The sequence below is a fragment of the Serinus canaria genome, chromosome Z (assembly GCF_022539315.1).
Source record: "Serinus canaria isolate serCan28SL12 chromosome Z, serCan2020, whole genome shotgun sequence".
Taxonomy (NCBI): domain Eukaryota; kingdom Metazoa; phylum Chordata; class Aves; order Passeriformes; family Fringillidae; genus Serinus; species Serinus canaria.
In genome coordinates, this window is record NC_066343.1 from 56496419 (window position 1) to 56509662 (window position 13244).

The window sequence follows — 13244 nt, forward strand, 5'->3', positions numbered from 1 at the left end:
GCCTGCATTTAAGCCAGCCTAAAGCAATGACGTAACTTCAGGGCAAATAACACAGTGGTCATCACAGTAGGTGAAGTTCGCAAATGGCAATCACAGAAAACCTTTCCAAAATACAAGTTTATAAGCACAGCAATGTGCATTTTCTGTTCTAAGAGTTGCACAATGAGGCACAGAGAAGTAAATGAGTCACGGCTCAGCAAATTAGTCAGTTCTTTCATTTACAATATTCATGACAAGTATTTCACCATGGAAAACAATTATTTTGATTGGCCTGTTTTGTAGTCTGTCCTAGGAGGAGTTCACTGAGTGACAAGAGATTGCAAGCCTGCTGGAACACGCTCTTGGAGAATTCCCATACTCACAGCCACACTGTGCTTCCATATCAGCAGCATTCTTTAGGGCAGCAGGCTTGGTCAACCAGGAATATGCTCCCTCCCTAAGAAAAGGAATAACTGGAAATATAGTTACAACTTCTGTCAGAGTTTAAGGCCTTTGTCACTTATAACCTTTGAAGGCAATTATAGGTTACCAGCCTTAAGAAAAAGATAGACACCAGGCCTGCAGTTGCACTTGAAATCCAGATTTACAAAGACCAGAAACAATCTACCGTAGCCCTTGTTCAGCCCACCACATCTACACAGATTTTGCAGGCTAGTAAAAAAGTCTCCAAACAGCTGACATGGATCACTTAAGTCAGCAGAGGCCCTGTGCAAGTTGTCAGGGCCTGCAAGTTGTCACCACCACACTGGACACCACTGTTAAGACACCTACAGTACATACTGCCCACAAATGTCACAAGAGCCCCCTGCTTGCAAATATACCCATTCCTGACAGAAAGCAGCTGACCAAAGTTGATTTCACCTGTGCAAAAGGAGCTGGTCAATGCAGAGAGTATGCTGTGAGGGCAGTGTGCTCTGCAGAAAATAAGCCAGTCAAAGGTCCCTCCAGCCTGCACTGAACATGCTGCTGCTGACTCGCATTATTTGTACCCAACTACTGAAGGAAGATTAAATTGCAGGCTCCTTCTCCAGGAGTCGTACCTCCAGCCCACTGTACAATACAGCATCCCCACTCTGCTTCTGATACTTCAAACCAGCATCAACTGCAATATAAGTAGATCTGCTCTCGAGGCTGCATGACATGCTATACCCCCTGGACTCCTGTAACAAAACATAGCTATACAAAATCCCCCATGCCTACGAATCAAGCTACATGTATGCCAGGCGGCACTCCTTGCACTCTAATGCTGCTGATTCTCCCACCTCACTCATTCATTAACTTTTGCCTGAGGTGCTTTCATTATATCACACCACCTTGTCCCACATCACCATCTTGGCTCCCACAACGAAGTCACTGAGTACACCAAGGCCCTTGCCTGGAATGTGGTTTTGCCATTGGGCCCTTGCTGGTTCCAATGCAGTGCATCACACTGGGATGGCTCCCACCATAGCCCCCAGTGGCAATGTCTTCTGGATTCAGGTTCCTGTACCTTTCAGCACTTCCACAAAATGTTTATTCCCCTCCCAGAAGTTTCAATCTTTACAGATTTTTGTGCTTCTCCTTTTACTTCCTTTCACAGCTTAGTGTCTCACTGCTCAGTCATCTTCCTCTGCTTCCGCCTTTCAGATGTTTCTCAACATTTGATCTCTACTTCTTAACTTCCTTTTGTTATTCAATGAGGGAGGGGAAGCTGGACCTCATAACAGGCAGGATTCACTGAAGCACATACCCACAATTCACATCTTTCCACTCATCCATTCTAACATTTCACTAGCTATCATTTCACACCTTGAGTATCAGGAAGGAGCAGCTTTGATGTTACTGACATCTTGCTCCCTTAAGCATTTTCTACATACTAGGAATATTCAACTTTTTGACAACAGCAGCACCCTTCCTTGTCCTGCTGAGCAGACACAAGTCCCTCCTTTTAAGTACAACAAGATTTTGGATCTCTTTGGTACTGAGATTACAAAGCTCACATCTGTCCTATGTTTTTAGTCTTTACCACTTATCTTATACCCCTACCAATGCTAAGTTTGTATTCTATATGGCCTCTTATCAGCAGGAAAAACTCCTCTAGTCCTTGTGATCACCCCTACAGCTACTCTGACAGCTATCTTCCTCTTTCCCCTTCCTACTTTTGTCTGAAGAACTGTCCAATGAACTGTGTATCACTCTTCATCAGATTCTTGTCTGCACTCCCTTTCACAGGTCAGGACAATATATAGGTTCTGGGGTTAAAAAAAAAAAAAAAAAAAAAAATCTGTTTTTCACAAGTCTGTGCACCATAAATATTCACTACGGGGGGTAGGGGACCAAAATAAGAAAACAAGTCTCTTTTAGCAATACATGATGCTTTAAAACTAAGCCATTTAATGTCTGTTCAGGACAATTAAGCTACAATTTGAAAACAGCTTATAGTGAATGAAGTAATTAATGCTATGAAAAAAGTATCTTTGAAACAGTTGTACAAGACAAAGTCTATGGTTTTGTTATACCACTGGCCAAACTTCCATCATTACTACAGAAGCAGCTTCTGCTGAAGCTAAATCTGACAAACACCTTTCAAACACATCATTATCTGTCACCATTATCTGAAAAATCTGATAAATCACCATTATCTGAAAGTCACCATTATCTGAAAAACCAGAGCATTACCTTTGTGCATCCAATAGATCTTTTTTATAAAACTGAAATTGGAACAAAAGGTTGAAAAGAGTGAGAAGAGTGAACTTAAAACTATTTTACAATTTCAAAAGCTACAAAACAGCTAAGTTACTGTTTGCTAACCTATTTTCCATCTTGAAAGCTGTGTTTCATTTTGTAGGAAAAAGTCTATCAGCTTCCATGCATTTGCTAACACCCATTAGAAGTAGAACATATAGAGGGAAGAGTCATTTAGACTACATTCTCCTTAAATATACCTCATCAGATATCTAGTGAGGTCTTTGACCTCTGTATTATCTCTGGAAGTACCACTTCCTCACTTCTCTTCTTGCCCTCTCATCTATAAAGCATTTTTACTCAGCATTTTATCACCTTTCTTCTCTTCAAGCATGCATTATTTAATAAAACAAACTCTTGTTTATTCCTAAACAAAACTTTGCTCCCTGCTACCAAACAGTCATTTACATTAATCATGTACAAAATTACCTAGAAATCAAACCTGTAAACTACTGCCAGGATACATGACAATTTAAAAACTGATCACTCAAAACTGTCAGTAAAACTAAGTGGTATGCTGCTTCTAAAATTTATACACAGGACTAAGAATTTTTTTCTCAGCTTCCTGATCCCATCAGACTTTCACAGCATCTGTTACATCATGTCCCAGTCCAAGTCGCTGCCTACCATTCTTGCATTAGCACACTGAGCTGAAGTCACCTCTATTAATTCATGCATATTCATAACTGACAAGGAAAGCTGCATGATGGTGCGCTCACATATCATGGCTTGCAATAACAAAAAGATAAAAACCAGCCATGCATTTTATATCATCCTCATCCCCCTGCTGTGAAATTGAAGTTTTGGATTTCTATATAACTACACTAAATCCAGAAACAGAAAATAATGTACCTGATATTTTATCCCCCAGACATTAACTGTAGACAGTTTGTAAGGTTTCGGTTTACAATCTAAATCAATGGAAGAACTGAGACTCATTTTGCATGTAACACAGCAGCAGCACAGCCAGCTGTCATCTGTAATAACAGTATTGTAGAATAAAAGTGTTCAGTTTTTTCTTTTTCTTAAGCTAATATATTAAACAATTCATTTAGCCTATTGATTTTTCCCTGTTCTTGAACTTTCCAAACCAGTAGACTAGGCAGAATTGTCCTACAGAAGAATAAACCATGTTTAATCCAGTAAGCATGGTCACTAAATCCTGTTTTGTACATACACAAATGAGTGTTTTACTAAGACTACTTTCCACCCCCCCAGAACATTGCATTGTATTCCACCAATAGCAGAGGCAAAGTCTGACGGAACTGCTGTGGAAGCAACCAACAACTTACAGTACAGTTCTCCACTAAACTGATTTCCTCACATTTTCCAGAAGCTCCCAAGATTATCTGTAAGTGTATTTAGTAATGAATTCTTAACACAGATTTTATCTGCTATCCTTTCATAGCCACAGCTGCACATAAGTCAAAGAAAGGATCAACCATCAAGCATATGAAACTCTGAAGATCACACTACATGTATATATTTATACTACTGACAAACATATCAATCCCATCATTAATCACTGAATATGGATCGGTGCTCCATGCACTTCAGCCTAGTGAAAATATCGAAGTTGAATGCAGAAATTAAAAACTAATAATAAAGCTCAGGAGACACTTTTGACATGGGCAAGCTAGAAGCTGAAGTGTTTGAATTTAAAAAGTTTGTGCTGCCCAGCACACACAGTGGAACATTTCTATGCAGAAAGAAATCAGGCCACTAGAATAAGAGTCAAACTCCAAACATACAGCAATAAATCTGAGAGCCACTGCTTTAACCCAAAAGCCAAGCTTTTAACACAAGCTCATAAACACCTAAATACTTGAAATACATGCAAACTTGATCCTCTACTCTGTTACAGGCTGTACATTTGTAACATTCTGTAAGGGTTTATCCAATTTTAAGTGCCTTGATGGTTTAATGTTTTTCATTTCATTAGTCAGTGTAATTTAAACATTGTACTCAGCTGCACAATACCTGCATAGTTCCTGCACTGTCAGTGCATTACTATCGGCCATCAGTAACCAGTTAGCAGTTAAATTTGGCACACATACAACAAAGTGTCTAATTTCTTAGAAGTCATACAGCTGCACAACAGTTGATTTTTCAGGCCTTTAAAAGAATTATTTGAATGTAATTACCTTTTGTGAAAAAATAAAGTAAAAAAGACACACTAAAATATATATTTCACAGACGTACATGTTAATATCTTACCTCTTACGCCATTTCCCCTATTACTTTTCCAATGATGCCAAAACATATTAAAGGTCTGATACCAATTAACTGTGAAAAATGGCTTATGTAAACAGGTGGATTGTTAAATAAACTACAATAAAAAGTAAATCTCTTGAATTTTTAAAACATTAATTCAGTATATGATCTTCCTATTTATCTGATCAGCTAGCTCTACTAGTGCAGATTTAAACTTATTGACAGGTTTTACTGCATCCTTCCAATTACCATCAGACTTTCTCAGCCATTGCCCTTACATTTCCAAAGCAAAACTTCCAGGTATTTAGACTGTCAAATACACTCACCTGCAAAGAGGAATGGAGGCTTACAGTAAAAAATAATAATAAATAAATAACCTTGAAAGCCACATATAAAAAAATACACTTTTTTAAAGCATGTAATGATGTGCAGCACAATTACTTTAAAATATACTTTAAACACTGCTGAAATCTGCCTTCTTTGAATATTTGGTTTTCACTTTGCAGAGGTGGTGTTGGTATAAACTCCACATTAGGAGACTCTTTAGTCTATACTGAATTGTGTCACATCAGAAAAAATCTTTTGTATGCCCACTCAGCTCTTAAAGCAGACCTTTTATCAGTTCTGATTTAACCACAAAGGAATTCTCTATACTGTAGTTACTATTAGAAGGCTCGACTACTTCAGTCTGTTTGCACATTTGCAGAATTCAGTCAGAAAACACCTATTTTAAATGATGATTTATATCTCAGCTTTTCCAGACTTCCTGGCCTTCCCTAACACAGCCAAGGCAACAAACAGAGACTGGATGCATATTGCTGCTTCAGAGGACAGCAGAGTAATGTGCTGCAAGGCCATCACATAAATCATGGTAATTGGCATGTAGCTGGAAGGAGAATGCAAACCACTGTACACCACCAGCCAACATTGCCAATGATCCAGGTCACAGAAGGTTATGAAGCCATGTCAAGTACTGCACATATACCCAGCTGAGAACTTTTTACGTACATTGTCTTGGACAGTAAACCAAGAGCAAAAACTGGAACTTCAAGGAGACAGATCTCTCAGAACAAGTGCACTTGTTGGACAGCACTCAAGTATTCACGTGCTGTCAGGCTGACTGCATTCCAGGCAACTAGAATTCACATTAAATCTGTATCCTTGCTGCACAAGAAAGCTTTTTAAGATTTCAAATTAGTTCATGTCACAGACAGCATATTCATAAATTAGGATACCTTTTGTCAGTTAAAATAGTGTGCTCCTTCTTTGACTTGGCTTTTGGGTTTCTTTAAAGATGCAGTAAATTCTCCTACCTCACCCCTCAAGAAAATAAGCTAAAGAAAAAGCAAGTTAAGGAATATCAGCAGCTTTCCTAAACTTTGCACAGATATTTACACTACTACAAAACTTCACACATTATCTTGACATCACTAGATTACCTAGACAACAGGTGACACTTAAATTGAACCCATGCAGACATATCTAAGAGCATGCCATCTACTACAGCTCATCCTTCAACAATAAGAACTGCACCTGACAGTTTGCTACATTTTTTCACTTGAATTTTTTAAATTAGAAGTTGACCAGAGTCTTAAGTAATGATTTAACATGTTCATTTAGAAAAGCAAATGATACAGCAAAATGCAGCAACTAGCAAATAATTTTTAAGGAAACCAGTTTGTCTGATGCTGACTTTTAAATAGCCCTCTGTCACACACAGATTTTGCATTTAATTAATAGTTCACCTCTGAAAGTTAGCACACAGGGAGAGAGACTAAATGCAGGCATCAACTGCTGGCATGACAAGTGGCTCAAATCCAAACATTGCTACATACCAAAGCATCAGATCATACACAAAGATGGAATCACCTTCTAAAAGAAATGGCAGCTTTGAAAATGAAAATTGTTTTCTCAGAAGTGAGGAAAGCCTTGAAATTAAGGGAAAAGTAGAATATAAGAAATATGAAAACTGACCTAAAACACTCAAGGAAAAATTTAGTTACATGAACCAAATACAACACTCCTATATAAAAGATTTCTTGGTTTATAACTTGTGATGGCAAGTGATGAGCAATTATTTTCCTGAAAAAATGCATGAATTCTACAGTAGTATTGACATTGTCCAATTACACTTATCGTACTATCCAGTTACACAGGAAGATATATATACAAGTTTTATTTTTTTTATCTTGAAATCACTCTAAAACACTTACACTCTCTTGAAATCAAGAATAGATTTTTTTAGAAAGCTTGAATTAAATGCAGGAGTTGATTTTTCAGTTGATTAAAGCTTTTCCACCTTTAGTGATCTGGTCTTGAAAGACAGCTCTTTTTTTTTTCAGGGTATCCAAAGAAATTATTCAAGGTCAAAGACAGTGTATTAGAGCACACACACACAGAAAAAGTTTGCATATTCACCAATTTAATGCATTGCATTCCAAATCCTATAAGGAAACTAGAATGCATTAGATCTCTCTCTTTCATGAAGAAACATTTAAAAATTAAGCTTACTAGTTTCTGTTCTGGAACTGGAAATATAAGCAGTTATTTCTTAGAGCAAATTGAAACTGGAATTGATGAAGGCATTTTCACAAGACTCTCTAGGCTTGGAACTAAGTCAAAAAAAAGCAAAAAGTCAGACATCATTGCTTTATGCCCATACCACAATACAGTATTAACAAATTCTGGATTACTTGTTTTACTCATACATTCCTAACCAAAACCCTTATGCTGAACACAATTGCTCCTTCAGCATGTCAGCAGACAAACTCTCCTCTTCAAATAGGCAGAATTTAACACAACCTTTTTGGAAAAAGTTCACTATACATACCAGAACAATTTGGTATCACAGGTCAAAAAAATTTAACACTAAACACAGTGCCTTCACTGCCACTAATGACAGTCTTAGGTTTGTCACACAACTCAGTATTACTTTCATTAAGTAAATCCTTTTACTAAATATATCTGTCCTACATGTTTCGTCAACAACTACAAGTATATTGCAAGCACCAGTGACGATCACTATATTTGCTAAAAGTCACAGTTGAACTCACAGCACAGTATAACATTTGTGTCACCTCGGCAAACAAAATACTTGGTATGGTTTTATCACAAGAAAAAAACCAGTGTTTCATGTTATACCACTGGCACTCAAACAACTGAGTCCCAAAAGAAGACCAATTACTTTTGTTTTACTTGCTCCGCCATTTCAGAAAGCTTTGGGTTTGGATTGTATTTTTTTTCAGTAAAGATGGCTAGGAAGAATCAAAATTTACCTCAAATCACTGTCCACCAAAAGGATCTGAAATCTGCTGACTACAATAAAGATTCCACCAGAATTACATGCAGCCACCAATCTGATATTCCAAAGCCTTCTCTTGCTTCTGGTGAAAAAAAGGCTTCTTCTGGTTTTGAAAGCAAAACAATCTCCAGTCTTTAACTTAACAACAAATTAAAGAAACATCAGTGACCTTCAATCACTATTTAAGAAAGAGAAAAAGCAAAGTAAAATTTCTCCTAAGAAGTATTTTGGTTACATGCCCCAACCAGGTATCCCTGAGGGGCTTCCAAAACACTATCCTGCAGCTCCAAGTTAATGATGCTCTTCAGCTGAATCTCCTTCCACAGACAAGGCAGGTTTCTATCTTATAATATTAACGTCATGTTCCAGAGCTGTAGTGAGTACCAGTCGATGAATTCTTTATATTTTCCTTCCCTAGGAGTCCCCTCCCTCCAACTCATTCTCTTGCCATTCACACCTAAAAGCATGACTTACCACAGTGAGAGAGCCTTATGCTACCATGGAAAGGGCTCTTACTCCTTTAAGAAAGGCCTGTATGAGCAAGCAGAGTCTAAGCAACAAAGACAAACCTACTTCAAATTACCAACAAACAGGGATACTGTAAGAGTACTTGTATGACACATCAAAATGTCTCAAGTACTTCTAATGTGGCTGCAGCAGTGAAGCTGAGTTTTACAGCACTACAGCCAAGGCAACCTCTGTCTTTCCCCAGGCAAGAGTCATACCAGCAGAGGCACAGGGGTTTATTTCTTCTCCTAGAATAGCTGCATTAAGGGCTCTCACCAGGTCAGCTGTGCTATTGAGGGATCACACCTCTTCCAACCTTGACAGCCACAGCTGTGAGGATAATACAGTACTGTGTACTAATTCAGGACTAACCTCAGAAACCAAATATACACTTCACCATCTAAAACTGTCTGCTTGCTCCTGGCATTTTCAAAATTTGGCCAAATGAAACACAGTCAATTTCTAATTTTCCTTACAGATTGTTGTATTTACTCACAAAGTGCTTTCTTATTTAGACTTCAATTTTTAGTAAAAATACTTGGTTTGAAATAAGTTGAACACAGGCATGGTAAAAGAGGTGCTTATGCAGTTGGGAAGGTCTGCTTTAGGAACCTGCATTCTCTGGCTCTTTTGAAATATACTAAAAAAGAAAAACTTTCATGTCCAGTTGAAGCATATCAAAAAGATATAAATACATCAATATGTTAGATGCAAATTGAATTCTGAAGCCATCTTCTTTGGAGAAAAGCCTTTCAAAACAGTGATGCTAATTATTATGCTAGGACAGCACCAATAATCTACAAAATAGGCTAGCAGACAACCTTACTGCCTGATTACCAAGACGGTTGTGTATATCCTCTACATTTGTAGATGTGTATACATTGGGCATCACTACGTCTTCATTTGATTTCAGATTTTCTTTACAACAAGATAACACAGGAGAGATTAAGTTGGTAGGCATGAAGGAGGATCACATGAAGATTTTTAGCAAACCTTAGATACAAAGACTGGGAATCTTCCTGCTTAAGATTATTTACCATGATAAAATAGTCAGAATGTTTATTTACGGGTAGACTGAAAAATCTAAAGTGTAAAATTCAGAAGCAAATGGTGCCATTTAACTACCACTGAACCAAAATTTATGTGTCTCTCAAATAAAGTCCCGCATTCCCTGTTTATAGTAATACTTCAGGTTACAAGCAGAGCTGTTGGAACTGATATGTAATAAAATGTATTTTGTCCAATAACTGCACTTTTCCATAGTTCAATAGTAAACATTTACAGAGTTTCCATTACTCACACTGCAAAGAACATAAGTTCACATTTATATGGTTACTAAACATGGACTTTCATAAACTTAATTTTAAGTTTTCCTCAATGCTACATATTCAGCTGTATTATATGGAACCAATTCCATTCTCTGCCCAACATAACTCACTCTAGAGCGGAATTGCCTTTAACAGCTGCACCTTTCTGCTTCACTAGGAATATCTTCTCAGCAAGACTCCAGTCTTAATGACACAGCTACCTACCCAAATTGCACAAGAACTTTCCTATAGCAGGACCTACTCAAGTCCTCCACAACTCCCTCACCAAAGGCTTCTGTCAAAACAACTAACATCTTTCATATCACCAGTTTCCACTACTATTTTTGCAAGAATTTCAAAGGAGGCTCACATAAGGTTGGGGGGGAAGGGTGAGGGAATACAACAAAGCAAATGTATTTTCAGCAGTAGGTACAGTGTTTGTTTGAAATGTATTACAAGGTTCCAGAAAAAGCAGTCAACACTTAAGTCGTATTTGTGCATATGTTCTTTCTACATACTGACCCTTGCCAACATTACTCAATGCCATCCCCTTTGAAGGCACACAAAAAGTTACTTTTTTTTCTTTCACAACTACTCACTGAGGCCTATTCCACTGCTGAAAGCAAGCAAAGCAAAAGTCCTCACTGGGTGTCTGCCTCCTAGAGAAGATTGCATTTTTTATTTATTGCCCCTTGGCTTTATTTTCACAGTGAATTCCTGGCTTAAATGCAATCAGCCAAGAAACCCTCCCTACGTGCACTCCTGTCATTCCTAATCGCTTGCAAACAGAATCAAGTGCAAGCAAAAGGGGAAAAAATCTCAGCACTGCCAACCAAACTAAAAAAGCCCTACTTCTGGTTTTGCCAGTCCTGAGCAACCACAAATGCACCTCAGACCCCTTGAAAAGAGAAAGTAAAAAGATTAAATTTAAAATAAACTTGATTTTTAAAAAACTAAGTTAAAAAAAAATAAAGAAAGTCTCCCTAGGCAGAAGAGAGGGGCACTGAGCCTAAGAACAGGGTCACATCTTTCCTTCGGAAAAAAAACCTGATAGCACATTTGCAAGGTGCCCGCCAAGTCAAACCCGCAGCAGGTAGCACCGAGGTTTTGGGGGAGTGCGAAGGAGGGAATCCCGGCGCCCCACACACACACAAACATACACAGAGAGCCGCCGCCGTCAACAAAAGGCGAGCAGCAGCCTCTTTTGTCTGTCTTCCCCTTTTAAGGGGAGGAGGAGGGGAAACGACAGAAAACTGAGAGGGGAGAAACAAAAAGAAAAAAGAAAAAAGGGAAAAAAAAAAAAAAGACGCAAATAAACATGAATATGAGAACAAAGTGGCCGGGTCGCACAAAGAGCATCACCACCGGCGGAGGAGACTATCTGTCGGGGGCGGCTCCTCTTTCATTCAAGGAATGGAAGGGGAGCCGCCCCCGGCAGACAGCCCCCACAAAAGTGGGGGAATACCCACCTCTGCAGCCCTTTAAACACTGGCAGGGAGGAGTTAACCAAGGGAGCCCGCAGCGGGTGAAGAACAGCGGCAGGCGGCTGGGCTGGGGGTGAGGAAGAGGATGGGGGTATTGTTGCAGTAGGAGGAAGAGCTTCGTTTTCCCCCCCTTGTCACGAAGCCGTTCATCCTAAAGCAACCTCCCCAGCCGTACCACCCCCGGCGGGGCGAATCGCGCCCCCTCCCTCCGGGCTCGTCGCGGCTGCCCTAGAAATGCCTTTGTTCGCGGATCCCCCCCGCACTCCCGCTGCCGGGGTCTCACATCGCTTTTATGTCTCTATTTTGGACGGCGGCGCATCCCGCCCCCCCCTTCCCCCGCCGGCCGCCCTTCTGCTGATTCATTTCCACCGGCGGTCCCCCTCGGGATTGGGGAGGGGGGGGGGGGGCGGCATCTCCTCGCTATTGTGGCTCGGAAAAGCGATGACCCGGATTACCGGGGGTGGACGCTGGTAGGAGGGCAGAGCCAAACGGGATTACACAGGCTGGATTACCGGGAGCGGGCACGGCGAGGTGCGGGGCTGCGAGTTAAAGGGACAGGCGGGAGCCGTGTCCGTGTCACGGAGGTAGGGAGCCACTGCGCGTCCCGGGCACGAGGGGGAGGAGACCAGCGGAGGAAGTTGCCCGGCCCACGGTACAGCCGGGGAGTGAAGGGTTCGCACGGGCCGGGCCGCAGGCGCTGAGCTGCAGCGGAGAGAGAGGGACGGCAAGCGGGTGACACGCAGGGTGAGACCCGCGGCCCCGAGCGCCGGCGGCCTGGCGCGGGAGCGGAACCGGCCGGTGACTCACCGACTTGCAGGACGTTATCGACGCAGCCGCCGTCGAGCAGAGCGATGCCCCTGCGGAAGGGCAGCCGGTTCTCGTCGGCGGCAGCGACGGCGGCGGCGTCCATGGCCCCGCCAGGCGCGGCGGCGCCCCCGGGACCGGCGGCGGGATCCTCGGCGCCGGTGTTGAACGACGAGTACATACAGATCTCCCTCTCGCTGCGGGGGAAGGACCAGTAGACGATCCGGCGCTGCACCGGCTCCGGAATCCGTTCGAACCGCTCCTCCACCCGCTGGAAGGGCCACTTCTCCGCCACCTTGCGAGCCGCAATGTCCAGCAGGGACTCGGGGCTTTGGGTCTTGCCGAGCGGCAGCAGCCCCAGGGCGGCGGCGGTAGCTGCAGAGGAGGGTCCGCCGCACAGCGCACCGCCGCCAGGCCCTGAGCCGCCCGCCCGCTGCCCCGGCCTGCAGCCCGAACCATAGCCGGGTCTGCAGCAGAGGCGCTTGGCGGGGTGGGGGAGCTGACCGCGCTCCGCCATGATCGCGCCGCTTCTAAGCCGACAGCGGAAGTGGCTGTACCCTATAAACGGCTCCAGGAAGGCAGCGAGGGCCCGCGAGCCCCCGGGGACACGCCCCCCTCTGCCCTTATGTGGCGAAGAGGGCGGGGCCGAGTGGCCTCGCCGGCTGAGGCGGGGCGGGGCCTTATGCAAATCGGCGTCACAACGTAAATATAACGGCGGGGGGTGGGGGGAGGAGGGGGAAGAGCGAAGGTGTGGTGCGCGCTCCCCCCCCCCCCCTCCCGCTGATGTCACGCGCGCAAGCCTGGGCGCGCCCTCGCGCGCGTGGTGGGAAAGGGGGAGTGGTTGGCGGCGCCCCTCTTTCTGCCGCCATATAGGGAATGGAATGCGGGGGCGGGGCCGCCGCC

General features: G+C 42.5%; 1 protein-coding gene across 1 annotated transcript in view; it reads right to left on the minus strand.

Annotated features, from left to right (window-relative positions):
- Window positions 1-12995, minus strand: part of ZSWIM6 (zinc finger SWIM-type containing 6) — a 103808-nt gene extending 90813 nt beyond the window's left edge. The window contains exon 1 of the mRNA XM_030236820.2: window positions 12345-12995. Coding sequence (XP_030092680.2) covers window positions 12345-12858 — 514 coding nt within the window. The 5' untranslated portion in view covers window positions 12859-12995. The remainder of the gene's footprint in view (window positions 1-12344) is intronic.
- Between the last annotated feature and the right edge of the window lie 249 nt (window positions 12996-13244).